Source organism: Cornus florida, unplaced genomic scaffold, assembly GCF_030987335.1.
Source record: "Cornus florida cultivar Cherokee Brave unplaced genomic scaffold, ASM3098733v1 CherokeeBrave_3.0.0_Hap2_Chr02, whole genome shotgun sequence".
NCBI classification, from domain to species: Eukaryota; Viridiplantae; Streptophyta; class Magnoliopsida; order Cornales; family Cornaceae; genus Cornus; species Cornus florida.
Window position 1 is genome coordinate 1,717,612 of NW_026775572.1, and position 25,493 is coordinate 1,743,104.

Consider the following 25,493-nt stretch of genomic DNA (forward strand, 5'->3'; position numbering starts at 1 on the left):
TTGAAATATAGCATGAGAGATACTTAAAGCTGTATTAATTAATTATTAAGCTACAATACAACAAGTAGTACTCAACAAAATTATGTTGATGGAGCTACCAAAAAAAAAAAGTACCAAAATTTAACAACCTGAATAAGACAATTGAGAAAAGCCACAATAAATTATAAACTACTTAGCTCACCCACCCATGAAACAATAGAATTGAGATGCTAAAAAATTAAATTACACTAGAATATTCATACCTAACATTTTAAGGAGATCTCTTATCAAAGGAATGATATTAAAAGGCAATAAATATACAACACCACGGTTGAACTGTCATTCATCAAATTAAAATTCCAATAGAACTGCTTCCACGTAGAATAAAGAGCCCACTGTATGACATTTGTGTTTGTCTGTGTGTGTACAACAACATCCAGAGTCTCTGAAAAGTAGAACAAACATTTCAACCTCATTTCAGCAAATGTTATAGGGATTGATAACTGGATTCATATTTTTTTTACCCAACTAATATTAAATTATCTGATAAGAAAACTATACTAAATTAAAAGTCATTTGATGGCAAACAACAAATTCTTAATTCATTAATATTGTAATTCGGTACAAATGCAACACATATACACCCTTTTTTGACAAATAAATGATTTAAAACAAAGAAATACGTAGTCAAGAACCACAAACTGAGATACATACCAACCAAATGAAAGAATCGACTTGCCTGCTGTCTTTTTTTTTTTTTTTTTTTTTTTTTTTGTTGATAAGTGACTTGCCTGCTGTCTTTAATCTACAATGTTTGACCATAACATATGTAGCAGTAGTTAAAGAGGGGAAAAAAAGCACTCTTCAGGGGCATCACACAATGGATACCAATACTAACAACAGCTGTGGTCGTCATCCAGCAAACAGAAAAACTCGAGATATGGCAATCTAGGGATGGTGGATCAATAAAAACCACGTTGCTCTGGTAGAAAAGAGTCAAGACATTCAAGGAATTGCAAGTAAAGATGCAAAAGGAGAGAAATCACTCGAATTTGGTGAATCAGTCCCTAGAAGAGATCGACTTTCTTCTTATGCATATCCTGCTTCCATTTTGGCAATTTATAGAATGCTTCTTTCGTCATCCCCAGCACATCCTTGAATTCCTCATCACACAGATAAGCCTGAAAACAGGAGAGTATATATAATGAAAAAACAAAACATAAACATTTAAATGCAATAAAATTCATAAATTGACCAACCTCTCTTCGTTTAAAATCAATTCCAGATACTGGGTTGTCAGAATGAGCCTTCAGCTGTTCATAACTAAACGTACTTCGACCACTTTCACAACCATTTTCATCTTGCACTGCCTCTTGCTTTGGTCCTGAATCCTCACCATTACTCTCTGATACAGGCTTAAGGACCTCTGTCTCAACTTCGGAAGCATCTTTAGAATTCTCTACCTCTGAATGGGTATTTTCACTCTTCGTTTCGGCTACAAGCAACACATAAAAAGTCAAAATTTTCAAAATTTTAAGCCCCTCGTTTTAGACAATCACATGTTAAGTTGTTGAGGAATGAGTCCAACAATGTACATCAAATTTCATTACTCTCTTTTCACGTGTATTTAGAGAGGAGATAGACAAATCCAATGAAGTGGAAAGATAATTAAGAAGAGGAAACAGTGCAAACAAAAAGACTTGAACACGATTTTCCTGAACTAAAGCTCCGATGCTAATGCTTGATGACCAATAATCTAAAAGTTCAAACTGTTCACTTGTGCCAAAAGCTCAAACTATTAAGAAGTGGGCCAGGCAATGGATATCAAATTCTCATAAAATAGTACAATCATGAAACAATATTTACTTGTCAAAGAAGAGCAAGAAAATCCCAGGTTGTAGTTCTTACATGCTCTAAACATCAAAAAATTTCTTCAATAGCATTGATTTCCCTCCAAAAATTATTTTTTGCAGAACAATTAAAATTTAATAATGATAAGGAAGATAACTTGGTTTAAAGACCACAAAGCATTAAATAAATTCAATGACTTCAAGTACCTTCTTTCCCAGGACCTGAAGCGTCAATGATCATTAAAGAAAGGCTTTAAACAGTTTCCATTTCTCTCTCCCTCTCTATTCAATACCATCAGATAAATTGATTTCTCAATTTTCTTTTAAATCATAATTCAAAGAAATTTCGTTTTAATAATAACTCGGGTTTAATGCAGATGGTCACTCCATGAAAAATAAATCCACCCCAGAAAAAAGGATGTCAAGAGATGCTGAAATGAATTAGAAATGTTAGGAGATGCTACAAACAAGCGAACAGAATTGGGTCTCCTATGTAGATAATGACATCAAAAGCACATAAAAAGAGTAACTATGGTTTCAATACCATGAGGGCTAGCTTCTGCCGGCGGACTTCTAGTGGGTCGTGCAGGAGAGGCTTCAGGAGAGCGCTTCTTTTCAGCAGAAAGAACTGAAGATAAAGCAGCTACAGCAGCTGCTCTCTGTGATCCCTGATTGGCGCCTGATGGCCTTAGAGCAGCACCAGTTTTGGACCCAGAAGATGGATTAAATGCAGAGGATAGGGCAGCTAAAGCTGAAGCTCTCTGTGTTGGTCCTCCCTGATTGGACCCATTGGACTTATCCTGGTTCAGCAATAGCATAGGAATCATACACCCACTTCACCAAGAAGTTTATTTCATGTCTCGTGCAAAATTGAAAGTGAAAATGTATGGGCACAGAGTCTTAGCATTTTAACAATCATCTATTTTTCCTTATTTATTTATGGGTAACAGTTTGTTACAATTGTAATTTTCTCACGTAAAGAACTTCATATGTCTAAGGAAGCAACGACGGAGAAGAATTAGAATAGGAGTATAAAACACCATTAAGATAAAGAAGTAAGTCCCCAAGGTTTAAAGTAATAATTTGCAAGTTGCAACCCATATTCCATAACAGGTGCACTCCGTCTGTAGAGCAGTCCCAAGCAAACCCATCTACTGAAAGAGAAGGATGAAATCAGAAGAAAAGCGAAAAAGATGAACTTAAAGTTGCTGAAAAAATTCAGAACTTGGCAGGACTATTGTAGTTAGGAAAGTCATGACTAATCAACAAAGTTCCAAGTAATAGGTGATTAAATGAATGAAATGACCAAACCTCCAAGTAATAGGCAAGGATCCATGAACAATAGGTGTCTAGAAGCCTTATCCCCTATGCTCTCACCTTCAATTACATTACACTATGATTTAAAAAGGCTGTAATATTAAATTTATAGGTTGGGATCTAGTACTCATCTGCTTAATGGTTTTAGTTTCATATTTGTCTCTCTTCAGTGAATGGAGATAATAACATGTTTTCCAATTTTTAGATTACCAAACAATGTTTATGTGCATATACATATATATATACATATATTTTAATTTATTATTATTTTTTTTTATAAGCATTTTAACATTGCCAATGTCTTTTGTTCATTATGTTCAATTTTTTAAAAACAGTTTGAGGTTACCAAACAATGTTTTCTGTTTAACCATAAACAACAGCTTATGTTTAACCTTCAACGATAAACAAAAAAAGATAACGGTTACCAAACTGACCCCAACTTATATGTATACTAATATAAAATGTTTATAGTCATGATCACATAAATACTAGTCAATATGCATTTTTCAAGCATTGGAAATTATTTTCAAAAGATCAACCAAACAAAGAAAATTAATTTCATGTAAAAATATTTTCAGCGAGAACATTTTATATTAGTAAAAAAGTATGGTAATTCAAAGAATTGTGCTACTGCATAGTAAGATGAAGGGTAAACATCAAGAATTTAATGTTTTATTTATTTATTTTTGTATCTTTTTGCCAGAGCTGTTGTAGCACATGTATAATGAGACACCGTGACATCTAGAAAGAAGGGTGGGGTTAGGTCTTTGATTCTTATACGCTATCGTCCAAAAAATAGCTCTCTCTCTCTCTCTCTCTCTCTCCTTTTCTTTATAGATTCAATAAAGGACTTCCACAACTTAGAAATTAGCATCATCAGTTGTGGGAAACAAATTTTTAACCATGGTTTTAAAAGATCAAGATATTAGAAGGCACTTATCATTGAAGCAAGTGATGATAATTTGCATTTTAGCCCCCTTCTGACCAGGGTAACTAGAAAGAGAGAGATCTAATTACTTTCTAAAAACAGAATTCAATGTAACACACTTGCAGAAGCATATTTTATAATTTTAAGGAAATCAAGCATTTTACCTCCACAGCATGACCTGCCCCAAAGAGTAACATAACCTTCTTTTGAAATGAGTTCCCATGAGCCTATGTTGCATAAGAAAACATGCCGAGTTAAGAATATATTTGACAGACATATTAAGATGCAACTAATCAGAGGAAATGAGATTAAACAACAATTTAATAACAAGAGTATCAATGACCTTTTTGGAGACAACTGAAGTTTACAAACTTTGGGGTTAGTGTCATCCAGATAAAAATGGTGTAATAACAACTTAATCTTAAAAAAAAAAAAAAAAAAAGAAGACCAATTATGTTTTTCTTTTTTTGGGCAAGTAAAAGAATACAATAAAGAAAAAAAACAATTATTGCTTGGTTACACTCAAAAGGAAATACAGATAGATAAGGCATACAATTATGTGAATGTCTTTTAATTATGCATATATAATTTATATTATTAAGACTGTGTTCTAAAGCCACACACTAAAAACAAAAAACCAATATTATGCAGGTATCTTTAGATTAATGATAGATGAACAGACAGCCAACATTCAAGAGGTAGTTTCATATTGTTGATTAATGAATTATGAAGCTATTAAAGGGTAAATTCAGTAGCATATGATGATGGTTGAAATTCAGGCAGTACAGTTGAATGATGCTTGGAACTTTATGGTTTCAAAATAAGATTAGACAAGACAAATACAAGGAGCACAACTTCAGCAAAGAGTGGTCAATCTATGCTTGAAACTTCAGTGAATGCGAATAAGAGGAAACCCTTAACATTAGAGGGCCTTCAAGTGACTTGATTAGATGTCAAAAGTTCAAAAAAATAATTATTAATCAAGCATATAACTAATTCTATCAACATAATATATTGTGTTTAATTTATAACTATGCATGCTCAATGGCAAATGTAGAATTTCACTATTGCTTTTGGAAAATATATTAATCTATAAACTAATCAGAACATCAGAGTAATACAGAAAAAAGGAAGTCTGTCGTTGCAGGTCATACAGTAGCTTTTGCAGGATCCCAAGTAAAAAAGGTTGTGAAGAAGCATGGTTCATTTCCCTCCGTGATTTTATATAGTGGTACAGATGATGATAACCCCTCCAGAGCTGTGGCCATCTCTATGTATTTCTGTAATGAACTTCTATAGTTAATGAAGTGCGCAACAGAAAGAACCTTGGAAAGAAACATAAATTGTATGAGGAGTACCTGACCAATTGCAAAGGCATTTTGCTTTTCTTCGGGGACTGCAGACTGACCAACCCAAACAAATACTTCAGCATGCGTGTCTAGTATCAAGATGTCCTCAGTCAACAGGTCATCTTGAGAAAAGTTATAAATTTCTTCGACCTGCCAAATTAACATATAAAAATGAATACAGAAACTGCAAAATATCTGAATATACATGTAAAAGAGTTCAATTAAAATTGATTTCTAGAACGCACCTCAAACTTTCCTGGATAATCAGACATGGAAGCAGGAATAATCATAAAAAGGTAAAAATTCGTTAGAAAGGAATAATCAGCTTTATCAAGAATTTTAAAATTTCATAAATCAATCCATATAATTTTTTAAAAAAATAAAAAATGAGCCAAACATATAAAGAACGGAGAGGAATCAAAATAACATGATGCCATTTTTACTTCTGATATAATTGTACCTCCTTTATTAAATGAGAATGAGAACAAGTGGGGATCTCTGACAACCTCCTGAGCTGCCTTTTTGCTGGTGTAGCTTTGTTTCCCTCCAAGTGCAAACCAGAAGGCTGAGCTCTCAGTTCCTTCCTTGGAGTGTTTCACAGTTACCCCTGGCTGAATTTTTAAAGCGAGTAAATCTTAATTCACTAAATAGAACACACAAGGTAGTGGTAATATTTTGATCTACCGGTCCCAAAAGGTCAGCAAAAAACCACATTTAGTACAACAATCATAATATCACATTGCCAACCAATAGACTATTCTCAACTGCATGTCCACGTAGTACTGATTGCACCCCATAATCAAAACATGTCCATTGTTTTTCTAAACTATTATCTAAATCAAAGATGGAAGAAACACACTGATACACAGTGTAACATTAAAGCATTTATCATCTCTACTTGTATCAAAACTGGAAAACTTAGACAAGTTCAAACTGGCAACATAGATAAACAAAATAAATCAGTTAACTAAAAATTTGTGTCAATGGATTGACATAGCACATTCCCATAACAAAGTAGGCATAATTAGTTGCTTAAGGAAGGAAAAAAAAAGTAGGTATAATTAGTTTAAAGGACATAATTTTCCCAAGACAAGGCAAAAGATAAGCAAAAAGCTGATTGCGATTCAAGTGGACTTCATAGAGTTAACTTGGACCAAACTGAAATAACGTTTTAGTAACCACGGGTTGAGCCAACCTAGTGCTGGTTATGCTTTTTATAAATAAAGCATCTAAAATTACTGACTGCATGATACATTAGAGAAACATAGTAAAAATACATTTACTTAAAAAAATAAAAAAATCAGGATGTTAGCTAAGAAATAAATACCTCTAGACAAGAGAGCAGACTAAAAGATCTATGTAACAGGAGGAGAAGATTTAAACAATTATATAGAATCAATACCCTGTGATCCTGTTAGAGCCGTCTCTTATCAGAGCTACTCATTTCAATACACTCATCAAGAATGCTAACCACAGGCCTAGATTCAATAATCACATCCCATTATTTCATTCAACCAAAACAATCTTTTATTATGAAATGCTTTTAGTACTCTTATATATATATATATATATATTGATAAGTGCTTTTAGTACTGATTTTTAAAATATAGATGTCAAGCTGATTACAATATTAGTATAGTCTCATCATATGACACTTCCACACATAAAATTACACAAATATAAACATGAATATTTGCTACAAACAAACACACTTATGCCCAAATCATTAATGCTTTTACAGTTACCTCCACATCCAATACTTGACATATTCTTAAGGCAAGCCCGTCTAAGCAATCCATTAGTATAAAATTTCTTTAAGAGAGTAACAGGAAACAGTAATAACCAAGAAACATGATTTTGGATTCTCGCAACTTACATAAAAATCCATGAACTATACATAGCTCAACTTTCAAAGTCAATGATACCAAAGTCATCCTTTTAAATAGTCAAAAAAATCATGGCAAATCTTTTTTCTAGAGGCCAAACTAAACCAGAATCAAAACCTAATGTCCGAGATGAAGAGGATTTTCTACAAAGAACATACCTTCAAAAATTCAGCAATTTTTGCAGCTAATTGCTGCTGCTCAAAGGTACTCTGATTTCCATGCCAAGAGAATATTGAAGAGCCAGATTGAAGAAGGAAACACTCATTAGAATTCAATGACGCCGCTGCCTGAAAAAAGATTGAAAATGTAAAGAAGATATTTTCAAGAAAACCAAAGATAATTACTTATCAGTCACAGAATTCATGACAAAGTAAACATATAGGGTGTTCTGAAAATTGATATTCACATCTATAAGAGACATAGTAAGAGAAAAACTATAGGCAGACCAATGATGTGAAACATCCATATTTCTTTCTCTTTTATACATATTCAGTTAATCAGCTCCTTTTAGTTTCATGACTATTCAGGGGCTACAAGAACTTCCATCATTTAGTTCAATTCAGGATAATATTTATCTTAAATCATAGGTCATTCTCATTCTCACTCTCACTCGCAAGCTCAACTCCAGTTTTTTATGGGTTCCTCTTGTCATGCAATGCCTTCAACTTGAATAGAAGTTACAGAATTACCATTCTACAAGGATGCAGACATTGGTTTTTCTAGTGCAACGTTGGTTTTTCTAGTGCAACAACCAATCCATCTTCTCACACACAGAGAAAAGGCACATCTTAAACCAACCATCTTGTATCTTCTCCTTAATCAGTGAATCTTAACTTTTCATGAATGCAATATTTTTTATTCTGTTCTTTCTTTCCCTGCCACTCATCTATCTCATAACACAGAGTGCTACATTAAATATAAGGACATAATGTTTCCTGACTATGATAGCAAAGCATTCAACCACGTATAGATCAGGTGCATAGAGTCCCACATAATGAAGCGACAGCTGTCCAATCACATAAGGCCACACTAGTCAATGACCACACTGGTCATGAGGTGCAAAAGCACTCAAATTAAGTGAAACATTGACATATTAGTAGTGGATAATCTGCCTCTGAGGTGCCAAATTAAGAGCACTCTAAAGTGGCCTCAAAGACACCGTTCAATCTTCCTTCTTTTTTTCTCCCCTGATAAGTATTATTTGATCTTCTCTTTAATTAGACATTATTCGATGTTCCCATTAATTTGAAAGGTATGTAGTTGATGGTCACACAATACCTTAGAAGCACACCTCCATTTCTGTTTTTCTCTTTTTTCTTTTTTTAAAGGAATGAAATTAAGATCTCTAAAAAAGTAAAGAGTTGTATGTGAAGGGAGAGACTATATTCATTGAATGGGACAGCAACCGTATTATCTATTCCTAGAAAAGCGACTGACTACATGTACTGCATCAGCAGGAAGAAAAAGGGCTCAAACTAACTAAAAGAAAAACAAGATTGAATTGGCCAATAAATTATATAATCACAGATACAAATATTTAGAAACATTAACAAAACATAAATTAGAGCAACTCAAAGGGCAAAAGGATCAACAAGCCCATACCGCATCAACTTGAACAACTTTATTGTTATGCACAAATGTTCCAGAAATCTGAATGAGTGCAACACTATCAGCAGTGTAAGTTTCATCATTTAAACCTTTGTCTGCGACATAGTTTTTGTAACCAGAGCTCAATCCGCCCTGAATCAAGTAGATCAAGATATTAAAATAAGGAGTACTTTAAAGACTTTTGAAGTAACCATCTTCGGACAGAAAATAATTTAGCCTATCTATTATATTAAGCCAACATTCATAGCTTGTACTTCCCTATAGTAATTATGTATGCTGACAAGTACCTTTAGGACCACCATAGGCTGAAAGATGGCAACAAATTGTTGTGGCTCTTTCCCTTGAAATATGCGACCCTGCATGAAACACATTTTATATCCCAGCTTAAGGTATAAGTTCCCCAACATAATAAATAATTTTAAATGTTTCATACCTGAACAGGTCTCCCCTTCAATGAGTTGCACATTGTAGTAGCCAACCTAGCAGCCATCTTTTGGTCCTCCTGAAGTTAGAAATTTTGAAGTATTTATTCGAAAAAGAAGAACTGAAGACCAGCCAAACAATCATTTTCAAGAAACAGAAGGAAGCAACAGTAAAACTTACTTCTTTCATATAATCATTAAAATAACCTGATGAACATATTACAAATATAATATGACATTCGAATATAGCAAGCAAAAAGTGATGCAGATGATACTCCGCCCCTTAATTCAACTACCAAATCGGTTCAATTAGAGTGAACATGAGAACTATATATATAACAGATCTGTAGTACTTGTGTCAATATTCTCACTGTTCACTAATATGAAGTCAAGGTTGAAGTAATTATTATAATGCTCAAAGCTACGACAATTATGACGAAAAGAAAATGCGGTACAATATCTTAGTTGCAGAAGTATAATATATATTTGTGAATAATGAACAGACAACATAAAATACACTCACCCTTTACTGGGGGAAAAAACATAAAATAACAAAAACAGAAGAATAAGGCTAGATGGAAGTCTTGACTGATTGATTATATAGATATCAGATAAAAAAATCACTTCTGCATTTGCAATCCAACAAGCCATCAAAAGAAATTGATGGGCTAAATGAAGAAGTTGAGCACATCCCACTAAATTTTCTTTTAAGAGAAATGGGTTAAAACGATACACTAATTCTAACCGAAACTGAAGTGATTAACAAAATATAAAAGAGAGAATAAAATTTTAAGCTCGTTTCGAAAGAAGGAGCACTGAAACCATTATATCCCCCCAACCCCCCAAGGAATGTGCTATCTAGACTTACATGAAAATTACGCTAGCTTTAGACTCCGGTTGGTTAGATGGAAATAGCAGGAAAGGAAAGAAAGAGAAATTTTTTGAAAATGTTGAGAGTTTGGATAGCAGGGAAAGGAAATTTTGTGGGGATGTAACTCCCATAACCACCTGACTTTCCCATAAATTTTCCCTAGGAAAATTTTGCTTTCTCGGGAAACTTATGTGACATTACAATTACCAACACACTAATAACATGTGTTTATGCATAACTTTTATAAGAATAGTATAACAGCCCATATCTCTCTCCAGATGTCCTACAAAAAAATAATTTATTTACATTATTCTATTGCGTTTTTTTGAAGCATAATTTTTTCCTACTAAAAACATAGGAAATTTTTGCTTTCTTGAGAAAGTTATATGACATTGCAATTATACTAAAAATAAGGACGATTTAGGCAAACCATAATGTTCTCTAGTAACTTTCATGCTATTTAAACCATGAAATAGTAATTTCCCACAACTTTCCTGAAAAAATTTCATGCTAACCAAATGAATCCTAGAATATTTATTTCCTTTCCTTCATCTTACTTTATTTCACTGTTCACTATTGATTTCTATCTAACCAACTGGACCCTTAGTTTTAACCTTACTTTAAACATGAAATTTAGTATTACAAAATGAAAATTAAAATCTCACCAAGAAGGGATGGAGCAAATCAAGAGCCAAATATTACTACTAGACACAGATTAAGGAATGAGTAATGTGCTCGTGCCCCAAAAAAAAAAAAATTTAATAAATAGAACAACGCACGAGTCAAAGACAAATGTATTTGTCTGTGTTATACATATGCATTCTTTGTTTTCATTTTTCGAACTACCCAAACAATGCAAATTACCTCAATGCTGTCCTTCCCAATCCAATAGCACAAGTAGTAATCTTCTTTCTTATCACCAGAGTGGTAGGTGTAAAGAACAATGTAGCAATCTCCACTGTAAAATTTACCTATGTCATCTTTGAGTACTGGAGTCTTGGCACTACCATTAATGCGCCATACCTGGAAAACTAACTATTTTTAATATTCTGAAACATATAAATGTAACAAGTCTATAAAATCCATGAGACAGATTAGTGAGCCAACCTCAATTTTCCCCCCTCCTTCTAGCAAAGGTGGGACTTCCTCATTTACAGGGGCACCTTTAGTCATTCCCTTGACTCCAACCCCTTGTTGCTTCAGCAAAGCTGCAAATAACAGTTTTATAATTAATAACGATATCAGATAATAAATTTAGTCTGTACACAAGTGAGTAGATGAACCTACCTGCCACTTTTCCTCTTCCCTCCTCAGCAGCAGCAGCGGGTGCTGACCCTGATGGCCAAGAATCAAAGTTGGACTTGAATGAATGTGTCTCATAACCTTGAATAATCCGAGTTATGCGTGTTGACTTTGGCCTATTTTGGCTAGCAACAAATTCCTGGGGTATAAAATTTAGATAATGAGAATCAGGGGTATAAAGAACATGATAATATATACGCTAAGCTTCTACCTCAGCAGATTGGCTGGCAGCTTTCCTATCCTCCACTTGTGTTACCCGGCCAAACCAAACAAATACCTCAGCACCACAGTCCAATAAATAGCATTTATTGTTTTCCAACATATTTTTGGAAAGTTCACCATCAATGGTCTTAACCTGACCATCAATAATGCTGCAAAAAGTGGCACTCAAAACTTAGCATCTTATACTGATGAATGCACAGAGCATCAGCCAGTATCATCAACCAATATGATACTGGCTTGCAAAGTTTCTTCTAATCACGGGAGAACATGTGTATAAAATATATGTTATATGCATTTAAAATCTAAACAAAAATAATACAAAAGCAAACATTTCTGGATAAAACTGAACATTTTTGTATAAAAGAAAACACCACGAAGAGTAATAGGCAGATTACATCCGTGTTCAAACTTTCAATGTGGTGACATTATAAAGAATCATTACTTACTGATGCCTCTTATTCGATGCTTGACTCTCTTTTTTTTTTACCCCTTGGCAAGAAACTCACACACCCATTTGCCCCTACAGGGGAGACTTGAACCCTCACCATCCACTTTGGAAGGTATAGGAGATACCGTTAGGCTACAACTCCCTTGGTGATGCTTGACTTTTTAAACAAGCTTAAATAACAGTCTAGTTTTCAATTACACTATATTCCTCTAAATCAAGATTGCACCAAACTACTTATCAAAAAAAATATTGCACCAAACTAAAAACGCCAAGAGCTCCTTGAGGCAAATTTAAACAAGCGATGTCTAGTCATTTTCTACAGCAAAGTTCAGATTAAATAAATTTAAGCAGAATTTTTTTTTTTTTTTTTCTTCTTTTTTGACAAGTAAAATCGTATAAAAGCACTCAAAAGGGGAGTGCATCCCAAGAGAACTACACAAGGCCAAATAGGACCTCTAGACATTCAAGGAGCCCAAAAAATCGACCATCTCCTCTAAAGATCTATAATATCTCCCTACAACCCATCAGAAAAGAGCAGAAATAGAAATAGGGTTTAAGCAGAAATCCGAAAGCGCTTTTGGATGACAACCCTATTCATATGGGATTAAGGCAAGGATGATGATGATGATGATGATGATTTATTCATTTATTTTAGGTTATTTATTGGTGAATGGTAAAAGCTCAGGCTAACAACTATGAAGATGAATGACTTGAGTATGAGAATATCCACTATGTAAAATTATATAGAAGATTTGGTCTGCCTCCAGTCTTCTCCTTTCAACACCTCATGTAGGCGGGAACATAGTTGAGCAATGCCCATTTATTTACTATTTATTAACTTTGTCTAAGCAAATTAAAATAACACCAGAAGAAAGATAAACGTGAAACAAAAAGAACAGGGAAAGGAAACAGAAACAATAAAGTCCCTCAACCCTCACCAGATCATTTTCATATCATACTCCATTTACATACTTGGTGACCTAAATCCTATAACTCCTGTTCCACCTCCAGATGAGGATGTATATGTGCTTATTTTGAAAATTCGCAATTGACCATCATCAATCAGCTAATTATATTTTAATGCACAAGCAAAAAGCACCATAAGAAAGTTACAAAGTACTTTTCATTTTTAACCCAGTTAGCGATCAGAGTATTAGAAAGGAATAAACATTCAAATAATAATTCAACTTGCACCAATTCCTCACTTAAATACAACAAAACTAAAGAAGAGAAGAACACCTATACAGTTTGGCAGGAGTCTTCTCTGGAATAACATCATCTTCACTAGCAACCTTTTTGCCAATTGGAGCGAAGCCGCCAAAGAGGACCCAGAATTCACCAGAATCTCCCTCGGCTTGTAGTTTTCCATCATCTGATGCAGTGGAGAACATTTATATCCAAAGATAGAGGATGATGAATTAGAAACTGATTAAGTGAATATGCATGAACAAAATTTCAAATAATCTAAATATATTGAGAAGTACTAAAGAGAGGAACATATCATCACCAAAGTTTTAAATGCATGTGCCCTTACCAACAATTGCAACATCACACTTCCCCTCATGATACTTGTCCTTTAAAAACTGAATTACTTCCAATGCCTTTGCCCTTTCCTGGATATTGGAGTTTGCACCATTGAATTGAAAAATCTTCTCTTTAGTGTCCAGGATAAAAACATCATCATGATTCAGAGAGGACCGAGAAAAAGGGACCTGGATAGCATGGAAGACCAACTTATCATCTTCTGATCTACCACAGATTTATGTCAAAAAGTTCATAATGAATTCATGAAATTCGTCTTTGGAGGCTTTCATACCTGCTTCAATCTGACAACTCGTTTTCCTCTACACGTATATAATCGTGTTTCAAATTCTTCCTCCACTGGTTTCTTAAATCCAGATGCAACACCCCCATCCAGAGGTATAATGCATGGTTTGAAGTATGACAAAAATTTGTCAGATTCATGACCTTGAAGTTCTCTGTGCTGTACTGCACGCCCACCAAGAATTGCATCAAGTTCAACAGTTTTGATAGCTGCTGTTCCAGCTTCGTCCTATAATAGTTTGAAAACAAAAAGTGAGGACAGTTTTTGAAACAAGTATAAGTCCTGAATAAGAACAAAAAGAAGCAGAGGAGATCACCTGGCTTGTATCTTTTCCAAGCCAAAAGTGTATATCATACAAATAAGCACCACCCTTGCCAGGAGTTGTCTACAGAAGTACATGGCCAACATAAGAAGAAGTATAAATGCAGAGAATCTACCCCTCCCAGGGGAATTGATTTTATCCCAGCAACATTTCCAATAGAATACACAATAAAATATGTAAATTTAAATACAAAATGAAGATGAAAAAAGTGAAGATCATATGCACCTGCAACACAACATATGAATCGCCTGAGTAGAATTTACCATAATCAGATTTTGGCAAAGGAACTGGCAGAAAGTTCTCAATTCTCCAAATTTCAGTTCCTCTACAAGAGTGTTAAGTTCATGTCCAAAAGTAAAAAGTGTGACTGAGACACAGTAAGCATTTAACAAACATCCAAAAGTGAAACTGTAAATTGGACATGTTCGGCATTTATAACAAACAAAGGTAAGCTCCATTTTTCTTTTGTATTGGCAGTGGGAAAGAATTATAATATCCACCAATTTTATATAGTAAAATTCTTGAAGGATACACTTTCTGACCCGCTCCCTGAAATGCAGGTTCCAAAGCTTTCACGGAGCTAGACATCGTCTCAGATGCTTCCTAATTGCCCTTCTTATTAATTTTTTTTTTTTTTTTCAAACAGAGAACAGGACCACTGAAACTCCCACAATCTGCTGTCTTTAAATTCCACAGGTAGGGCACTGAAAAAGGAAAAAATGAGGGTGGGAAGAAGAGATCAAAAATATATATATTAAGAAAATTCAAAGATAACAAGCAAAAAAAAAGTTATCAAGGAGAAAAAGGAAAACAAAACAAATTAAAAAGCTACAGTTATATGCTGTTAGCTGCAGAAAACAACATAGTTTTTGCATTGGACAGTCAGAAACCTAACAAAAAGCTCATAGCTAATGATAGGTGTTGTTCGTTTCAAGATGCATTTAACAAGCATAAGTTACAACAAGCTAGAATAATCGAGCAGAGTCAAATTAGGCTCTAAATACAATCAGAAAATAGTAGCCAACCGATCTACTGATGATATATATAACTAAGCTACACCACTCTCGACCAACTTAAGCTTTTATAGTACTCAGTTGTTAACCTAATATTAAGTAAGAAGGTTATGTCTAAATCACAACATACTGGTAACTAGACACACAGCTAGACATCATGTCAGATGCTTCCTAATTGCCCTTCTTCTTATTATTATTTTTTTTCAAACAGAGGACAAGACCTCTGAAACTCCCACAATCTACTGTCTTTAAATTCCACAGGTAGGGCGCTGAAAAAGAAAAAAATGAGGGTGGGTGGAAGAGATCAAAAAATATATATATTAAGTAAATTCAAAGATAACAAGCAAAAAAAGTTATCAAGGAGAAAAAGGAAAACAAAACAAATTGGAAAGCTACAGTTATATGTTGTTAGCTGCAGAAAACAACATAGCTTTTGCATTGGACAGTCAGAAACCAAACAAAAAGCTCATAGCTAATGATAGGTGTTGTTCGTTTCAAGATGCATTTAACAAGTATTAAGTTACAAGAAGCTAGAATAATCGAGCAGAGTCAAATTAGACTCTAAATACAATCAGAAAATAGTAGCCAACCCATCTATTGATGATATAAATAACTAAGTTACACCACTCTCAACCAACTTAAGCTTTTATAGTACTCAGTTGTTAACCTAATATTAAGTAAGAAGGTCGTGTCTAAATCACAACATACTGGTAACTAAACATGGATGTGCTCGTCCTACTCGTGTGGAGAAGTACAGCTACACATGAAGGTGTAAGCTGGTGATACAAACAACCAAGTTGCATTGATCACTATCAGTTTCCCTTTAGTGGTTGGTTGTTGAAACCATTGTGCTTTTATTAGCAGCTGCCACTCACCGAGAAGAATTTCCAAAATCGTGTAACAAGCTACCTTCAAGGTCTAGAACTGCAAAATCAAAAAGAATAAGTGCACAAATTTTTCAATGAGTCAATCCTCATAGATCTACCTAGAGAAATTTTTTGTAATGATGGTATCACAAAACTCATCTCCAAAAAGGTGGTCGATACTGGCAGTAGGTAACTCCATACAGTAGTTCAAGTGCGTGGCCTATACATAAAGGATCAGCACAGTCCTAAGAGAACTTCTATAATAATACTTAAATGCATTATCTCCACAAAAGTGGTATGCGCCTGTAGTAGCTTCTTATAATAGTGCAAGTGTATGACTTCAAGAGTATAGTTTGGCTCCAACCATGTCCAACAAGCCGCAACTTCCTTTAAAATGCTGCAAGATGTCCTTACGGGGTGCTCAACTCTTTCAAAACAGCACTTGGTGTAATCAGCTAGTGAGTTGATGGTCATCTGTTTTAAATATGATTTGCATACCCATCTTTAACCCAGTTTAATGGAGGAAGCCATTGGTTTGCTCTATTTTCAACAGACTTCAGAATCAAGTGCTGATGCATTTTATATGTCATCAATTGCTTGGTGGTAAACCTTTTGTGCATCATTCTCAGTGTTTGTGGCATTGCCGTCCAAGATGATTAGATACTTATCAACTTCTCCTAGCCCACTGATCTAAAAATTCATGTGCTTCTTCATCCTCATGGATTCCTCACAAAGTAGTAACACAATAGGTTATTGTGGATAGTTTTATTGTAAGCCCTCAGGAAGAGACATGATCCTTAAGATTGTTCTACCTCACCGATCAATGGTCCCTGAAAAAGTGCTGCACATTGGCAGATTGGCTGGCTCAGATTTTGAGGTGAACTTGGGTTGAAAGAAATAAGCGGCTGATTCCCTGTTTTCCTTGCCAAAAGTTCTCTTTTACTTCAGGTCAAGGCTTGCACAGTGTTGTTAAAGGCGAGCCTAGGCTCCAGGCTCATATAGGCGCAACACTTGTGCCTGTTGTGTGCCCCGTTGCACCTTTGACAACATTTGCGCCTTTAATATTGAATATGAATATGAATATGCTTTAATAGTAATTTAATTTTTCAATTGTGCGCCTCGCCTCCAAAGGACCCCTAGCACCTTAGTGCGCCTTGGGCCTTTGATAACACTGGGCTTGCAGGGGAGCTTTACACTGCGCTCAAAGAAATGTCCTGACAATTGTTATTACCATCACTGACTGTATTAGGTTGCCATTGTTGTTGCCTTCATTGACTGACATATCCACTTTTAGGTGAGAGGCAATCAAAGTGTTTCTAAGGCTGTAGCTCCTCTTGTGACAAATATTTCAAACTTAAAAATTATTTTTACTCTTGTTAAACTATAAATTTTACTAGATTTTTCTCATAAGACACATAAACCCTATATAAGAAAATAACTCAACACCTACCCGTTGGGGGGCTTCAGATACCACTCAAGCTATCATCTGGTGGTTATATAATTGCTAGATTTATAGATTTTAATGCCCGGTATAAATTCTAAGTGGACTCTTAAAAAATAAGTTGTTTGAACCTCTCATATGGATTTTTGTGTTTCTTCCAATACAGCCATGCAAATTGTTGCATCTGAGCAACTTAACTATGTTATCGGTATCTAGTCTCTCTGCATCAGTGAAATACTCTCTCTTTTTTTTCTTTTTTTTTTCAAAATATAAAACAATAGCTTAACAGTATACAAACCAACAGAAGTTCATAATTGACATAAAACTGCACCAAGCGCTTGTGCTATTTCATGTTTGCAATTCCATCATTTATGATTTTCTATGGTATACCTTAGCTGAGATGTCCCACTTCATCTATCAAAACCAGAACTTGAGAATTTGCAGTATTCAAAAACTTCTCATCTTTCTTTTCATATTTTCCACCAATGAGAGAGAAAGGAAAAAAAGTTTTACAAACTGCTGGCCCTATCAATTGGAGGTATTGGGAGGGATGGACCAAAGATAGATCTAACTCTGACCAAAAATAGATATACACTCATATTCTCTCACACTTTTTCAGTCTTGACACTTGATAGCTTGGGCATTGATAAAGCATGAGAAAAACTCTATTCAAATATAGGTTAATATCAAATTTCAACGTAACATTTTAAGCACCTATTCCATTCCCTATTCGATACCTATAATTTGACAAGTACATTCTCTAACTGAATTTAGTAATTAACAATTTCTCTTCATTATTCCCTCCCTTAAAAATATCCGGGTCCTCCCAATACAAGGTTTGTCTTACTTCCCTTGTTTATCTCAAATAGACTCAATCTTAAGGTGATATTAGTACAATAATTCATATAAGTAGCAAAGTAATTCATACAAAGCTTGGAATTCTCAGACATGTTATACTAAAAGAGTAGGCGAGTAGTCAAAATAAACTTTTTCTAGTTAGTACAATCATCCAAATGCAGGGTCCCTGGAGATTTTGCAGGTCCATGAAAATCATTTTCCATGTCATTCCTTGCTCTCCTATGAGTCATTGAAGAGAAGCCAATTATCTTTCAGAAATAGTCATGAAGTTTCATTGCTACATTTTTTGGAAGCCTGCAAATTCATGACATGTTATCCACTTCGAAACGCAAAAAAATAAAAAATAAAAAATAAAAATTGCTGACTCCCAAAACCTTGGGCAAACACCAGAACAATGCAGAAAGATCCCCCAAATTGTGTTTGCTTTCACTCCAATTTATGTTAACTGTCATATCATGCCAATCTTGGGTTGTTTTCCATATTCCTGCATACTCTTTCTTCCTAACAATAAGGTAAAATGACCAATCAGGGTGGATCATAGCATCCAGTCAAATCTATTAAGCTTCAACAGAAATGTGGCAGATGCGCCTCTTTTTTATTATTTCTTTCCACTACTATAGCACCTCCAAACATGTCACAGTGACTAGATGATTGCCAACTGATCCAATATTCCTATTCCAATTCACATCCAATATCTGGAGTGCTGACTCATTTGAGGGAGAACCAGACACAGCTGATCATAACAACAACACAATATAAAAAAACCTTCAAAAGAGTTTCATGAACGCTAACAATACATTTGCAAAATCACTAATCTTACAAAACTTAGCTCAATATGAAGATCTTACTCATATTCAACTACAGATCAAATCATTACTATTCCAAACAATATTTCAACAATCACTCATAACTTCAAAATAAACCTAATCAGAACGTATAGAAGGAAACAGAGATCAAACCATCAAGAGTTATTTTAACCGCCCCAATATTAAAAACCAGTCGCAGATCATCCCTCACATTAGATTAATAACAAAGAGAACATACAAGATTTACAAAAGACAGACAATCTAAACTTAGATCAACGAATTAAATTCAAATAACACCCAAAGTGAATCAAAATTGGTGAGCAGAGAAGAATCGGCGTACCTTCTGAGATCTCTTTTTCTCTCTCCTGAAGATGTTGATGATGAGATGTGATTTAGAGAGAGTAGACGGTGTGGAGAGGAGAGTATGAAAAGCTGGCAAGAGAGAGGTACTATAAAGCAAGTGAATAATTACTGTATGGTTTCTCTCTCTCTACCTTTATAGGATTTTGAGGTTTTGGGGAAAGAATTGTAATTGTGAGTATATTCAGAACTGAGAGAAGAAAGAGAGTTTTAGAGAGAGAAAGTCTTTAAAGAAAAGGAGGCGTGGGGTCAGATGGGGGAAGATGAAGGAGAGGAGATTTTGGGTATGTTATATTAGCTGAGTTTGTTGGAGATAAATAGAGAGAGGGTGCGTTAATATATGGCAAAGATCCGGTGACGGTGGCAAGGCACCGGCCATGTCGGCTTTTTGATGGAAATTATAACTTAATATTGGAAGATATTTATTACTTCAGATGGAAATTGAGTGAGATTGGTTTTATTGGGAGTTATTACCTCGAGATAATTGCTTGTGAGTGGTTAGGATAGAGGAAATTGTTATTGACCGTTGGTCACTTACCATGAAAAAAAAAGGTCAGTGACGGTTGGTCGCAGTAAAACAACTTTCTTTAAGAAAAAGTTAACCACGCTAAATTGTCCTTTCACCAATAAATCTTTTAAAAGTCCTTTCACCAATAAATCTTTTAAATTTTAATAAAATTACTATTTTTTAAAACAAATTCGGGCTTTTGAAAATTTAAGCTATTAGATAAACATCCAACCCATATATATCTATTTCATTTCTCATTCGGGTTTAATGTAGGACAAGTTTGAACTCACAATGGCCAGGTCGGACTCTACTATCAACTATACCAGGTAAAAACTTGTCTATTTATCAAAAAAAAACTTAAGTTATTAGGTGGGGCTAACACATAACTCATATGTACCCATTTCACTTCCCATCCGGATCTAATGTGGAACAAGTCTCACTTGTAACACTAGGCCACTAGATAACACCCTTTGAGCAGTGCTACACATTTAGAATTAAAACTCCTAGATTTGATCTTGAATGTGTGCTAATAACTAAAAAGATATTAACGTATATATTTTAATATATTATACTTTATTCTTTTATGCATTTGTATTTCTTATTTTAACAAACTAAACAAATTGTCAATTGAATTTTTTTTTTTATTTTTTTATAAGTAAGATTTTATTAAAAACGCTCAAAAAGGGGAGCGAAGCCCAAAGAAACAAAAGGAACACAAGGGCCAGAGAGCGCCTTAGACCTTCAGAGAGGCCAAAAAAATAATAATTTCCTCCATAAATCTATAATCTCTCCCTGAAACCCAACAAAAAATAGTAGAAATAACATAGAATTTAAGCATGGAAACATGTTTCTTTTTCTCGTCAAAATATTTCCTATTTCTCTCAAGCCAAATACACCACTAGATACAAAGCGGCGTAACCCTCCAAGCATCCCCAATGCCAGCCCCAACAGAGACGTCTCTCAAAGCCTCAATCAACCCTCTAGAGGAAAAAGGCATGGCTCAATGAACCCCAAATAAACGAAGCATCAAATCCCAACAATCTCTGGCCATGCTGCAATGTAAAAGGAGGTGATCAACATACTCCTTATTATACAAATACATGTAACAGTGATGAACACCACCTGATTCCTCCTCCTCAAATTATTCTGAGTTAAAATCTTACCCATAACAGAGGTCTAAGCAAAAAAGGCGACCTTGCAGTGAGCCTTGGACCGCCAAATAAACTTCAAAGGGAAGGGATCTCTATGACCAACCGAAAGGCATCTGAAAAATGACTTAACCTCAAAACGGCCATGCGAGGTAGGAATCCAAAACCACCAATCCGATCCCCCAAAAGAAAACACCTGGCTATACAATAACTCCAAAAAACGAGAAATATTCTCGATTTCCCAATTCTGAAAATGTCTCCTGAGAACATCCCAAGACAGTCTCTCGTTATCAATTACTATATATTTTCTCGCACTTTATATATCGTTCAACTACTCTATTTGTGTTGGGTATCTCTTTCAAATTTAACTTTAATAAAAAAATACTAAATCAAAATACAATCATTAAAAATTGAAATGAATTATATAAATTAAGGGTCTTATTCACCATAAATAGATCATTAATGGTCTCCCAAACGAAACAAAGATATATTGACAGAATTGAATTCCAGTTATTAAGTTATATAAGAGTTTGAATTTTATAATTGTAAATTTTGTTATTTTTTCTTTCTTTCTTATATTAAAATATTTTCTGTATTAAAAATTTACTTTTAGAGTACTACACGAGCCTACCATCCTGACTTATATTATTAATTTATTATTATTCATCTTAATCATTGTTATGAGATGTAAAGAGTCATATTTTAGATTATTTTTAATGTTAGAGTATGAAAATTTTAAATTAATTTGGTACTTACCATTTAGAGCCATGAGCACGAAAATAAGCATAGTACAGAACAGAACAGATGTGTGGAGCCTATTTGAGCTCTATTTACAAAAAATAATTATTAAAGAGTAGTATTTTGGATTATTTTTAATGCTAGAGTATGAAAATTTTAAATTAATTTGGTACTTATCATTTAGAGCCACGAGCACGAAAATAAGTATAGTACAAAACAGAACAGATGTGTGGAGCCTATTTGAGCTCTATTTACAAAAAAAATTACTCAAAGAGTCATATTTGGGATTATTTTTTATATTAGAGTATGAAATTTTTTCTCTTGAGACGAGGAGTTTCCAAGAGTAATTAAACTGACTATAAATCTTCTTTCCACCTTACCCACTCACCAATACAACGACACCAGTAGCTTTCATTTCATAATGAACATGTCATTTATTCTTACAAAATTTACAAAAGGTGATTAATGTATTTTACTTTTTTATGAATATATTTCATTTTTAACGTGAAATGACATTATTATCAATTCATAAAAATAGAGAGCATTTATCATTTTCTAAATGAAGTGCATATTTTTTCAAAACAAAAAGAGAAAGGAAAAAAAGACATTTACGTCATTTAATTTACAACGAAGAAAAATGCATTAATACAAAATGGAGTGCAATTATCATTTTCCAATACATCTAAACTCTATTATACACACAATATATATAAATGTATATACTATATAGATTTATTTATTTATTTTATATATCCATTTCTCAAAAATAAAAAATAAATTCATACTAGTACAGAACTTGAGCCATTTTCCGGGGACCGTGGGCATATTGAGTCCTCCCGCTTCTATACGTTAACTAATTTTATTGGTCTTCAAGGCACTTGCTCATCCAATTAAAGTAAAACTCTGTGTAATTCATTGTGGGTCAAGGCCTTCCACCACCTTGTTGGCTGAGAGAACGTGACGGGCATACATTGATGTCATGAGAGACATCTATATATCTGTATAATATATATATAAGAATATATACATTTATATAGAGAGAGAGAGATTGAGAGAGAGGTTGTTTGGACATCAGGTGGGGTATTAGGACCGACCAACAAAGAATGTTGTCCTTTCTTAAAGAATTGAGATCATACTATTCTATGTCAACTAGCTTCGCAGTTTTCTGGATATATATTACAGGTTATTATGTAGAAAAATACTACTATATTTTCTTTTTTAAATAATGTAGAAAAATAAAGAGAAAAGTTCAGAAAACCATCAGATGAAAGGTGGCAGTGATAGGGTAATCTTCATTTGTACCTGAGGTATGTCTATATATCAATAAGCCCTATCGAATTTGCATAATTTCAGTCCGATCGCTTGTCAGATATTGTCATTGATTATGTCAATTGAGAGAACAAAATGACCAATCTACCCTCGCTGTCATTTTACTCAAGAATAAAACACTAGTCTCACATTGATCGCCATTCGCCAGGTAAAGGTTTGGAAATTAAATTAGTCTACTAATTTTTTTGTTTTTGGAAATTTAAATTTTTGTGGAAATTAAATTTTACAAAGATTAGGAACTGAAATGATTTAAATATCTGATTTTATCAAATTAGGATCCCTTAAGGAAAGGTTTAAATTTGTCACTAAATTTTTATTTTTGAAAATTAAATTTATTTTGGGAATTAAAGTTTACAAAGGTTAGGAATTGAAAGGATTTAAATTTCTGATTTTATCAAATTAGGATCGATTGATTAAAGGTTTAAATTAGTCAATAATTTTTTTATTTTTGGAAATTAAATTTTACAAAGAAAAGGAATTGAAATGATTTAAATTTATGATTTCATCAAATTAGGATCGACTACGGAAAGGTTTAAATTAGTCATTAATTTTTTATTTTTGAAAATTATATGTATACATATTATATAGTGTATATTTTACACAAAAGAGTATTTTAACAAATGTTGGAGATGCTCTTAGGAATTGAAATGATTTAAATTTATGATTTCATCAAATTAGGATGGCGGAAAGGTTTAAATTAGTCATTAATTTTTTATTTTTGAAAATTATATTTATACATATTATATAGTGTATATTTTATACAAAAGAGTATTTTAACAAATGTTAGAAATACTCTTAAGAATTGAAAGGATTTAAATTTATGATTTTATCAAATTTGGATCGACTAAGGACAAGTTTAAATTAGTCACTATTTTTTTAATTAAATTTATTTTGAAAATTGAATTTTACAAGGGTTTGAAATTAAAAGGATGTAAAATTTATTTTATGAAATTCGGATCCAGGAAAGATTTAAATTAGTAACTAAAGTAAGAGCGAGTCTTTATAAACATATCTCAGGGGTCAAATGAAGATTACCAAAAAAAAAAAAAAAAAAACACATAGCAAGACTGGTCAAACTATGGTCATTCTCATGATGTTAACATGGGGAGGGAAGCATTTATTTTCGTTCTTCCTTATCTTTTCTGTTTATCGTTATCTTTGACTTTCTAATATGTTTCATTAACATCTTATCGAATTTATTAACAAATGAAAAAAAGAAAGAAAAAGAAAACTACACTAGTGACGGCTTACGTGAATATTAATAAATGGATACATTTTATTTTAATTATTAAATAATAATAAAATTATCATATCTAATTTGGTAAGTGGTTATCTACTTACCATATTGAATTTGGTAACTAAAAATGACGTGTTCATTTATTATTGATTCACATCAACTGTGAAATGATTTAGATTCTCACCAATGAGAACGTAAGTATTATTAAAAAGAAAATTTTGAACTTGTGATATACGCTACGGTTTTTTTTTTTAGTTAACCCGGGTTGTCTAGGAACTCATCTTTCCATTCTTTCATTTCTCTTCTGTAAGGGAGGAGCCAATTAAGACATGGGTTATATCAATGTTAGTTGATTTTTTATTTTTATTTTAAACTGTGCCCCCTTTGAATTGAAATCCTAACTCCACCCCTGCTAGGAAGGCAGCCATCCTTTTTCCGAGGACCCGAAAAGGCACCTTCCCACCTGAATCGGGTAAGTCACTGTAGGGATAACGGAGGCTAGCCACAAAGAATACTTAGCGAGACTCGAACCCTAAATGTTAGACTTACTAAGCTCTAAAGTCCAGAGAGTAAATCGTTGGGGCGATAAAAGTGGATTTGTGATATAAGAAACTCATAAGCATTTAAACAATAAATACATATAAAGGGAATTTAATATTAACATCATATTATTGTATTTGCAAATAGGTAAGTGATGTCTAAAATTGTGATAGTCAAGAACAAAGGGCTTAGTCCACGGGTTCAATTTCTAATAGGAGTAATGGAAGTATGTGTGTGGTGTATTATCAATATTGTGATATGTTTTTCTAAACACAACAAAAACTTTATAATTCGTGAACTAACCAAACAAGGCCTAAGCA

General features: G+C 33.6%; 1 protein-coding gene across 4 annotated transcripts; it reads right to left on the reverse strand.

Annotated features, from left to right (window-relative positions):
• Nucleotides 1-191: 191 nt before the first annotated feature.
• LOC132291838 (villin-3) lies at nt 192-20,002 on the reverse strand. 4 transcript variants are annotated; one of them, XR_009476632.1, is made up of 24 exons: nt 19,654-20,000; nt 14,862-15,033; nt 14,555-14,654; nt 14,324-14,392; nt 13,999-14,235; nt 13,717-13,894; nt 13,422-13,554; nt 11,724-11,883; nt 11,498-11,651; nt 11,318-11,418; nt 11,075-11,233; nt 9,351-9,419; nt 9,205-9,273; nt 8,912-9,049; nt 7,468-7,596; nt 5,884-6,034; nt 5,669-5,679; nt 5,433-5,573; nt 5,229-5,354; nt 4,239-4,301; nt 2,374-2,629; nt 1,239-1,474; nt 694-1,160; nt 192-424 (listed from the first exon to the last, which is right to left on the reverse strand). XR_009476632.1 is itself a non-coding variant. In XM_059790310.1 (24 exons), the coding sequence occupies exons 3-24, from the start codon at nt 14,915-14,917 to the stop codon at nt 1,047-1,049; spliced, it is 2,850 nt and encodes a 949-aa protein (XP_059646293.1). In that variant the 5' UTR covers nt 14,918-15,033; nt 18,882-19,008; nt 19,654-20,000; the 3' UTR covers nt 555-1,046. The 4 variants fall into 4 exon arrangements, 3 of the variants coding, with proteins under 3 accessions (XP_059646293.1, XP_059646291.1, XP_059646294.1); XM_059790310.1 differs by lacking the exon at nt 192-424 and adding an exon at nt 18,882-19,008 and having other exon boundaries at nt 555-1,160; XM_059790308.1 differs by lacking the exon at nt 192-424 and having other exon boundaries at nt 555-1,160.
• Nucleotides 20,003-25,493: the final 5,491 nt, after the last annotated feature.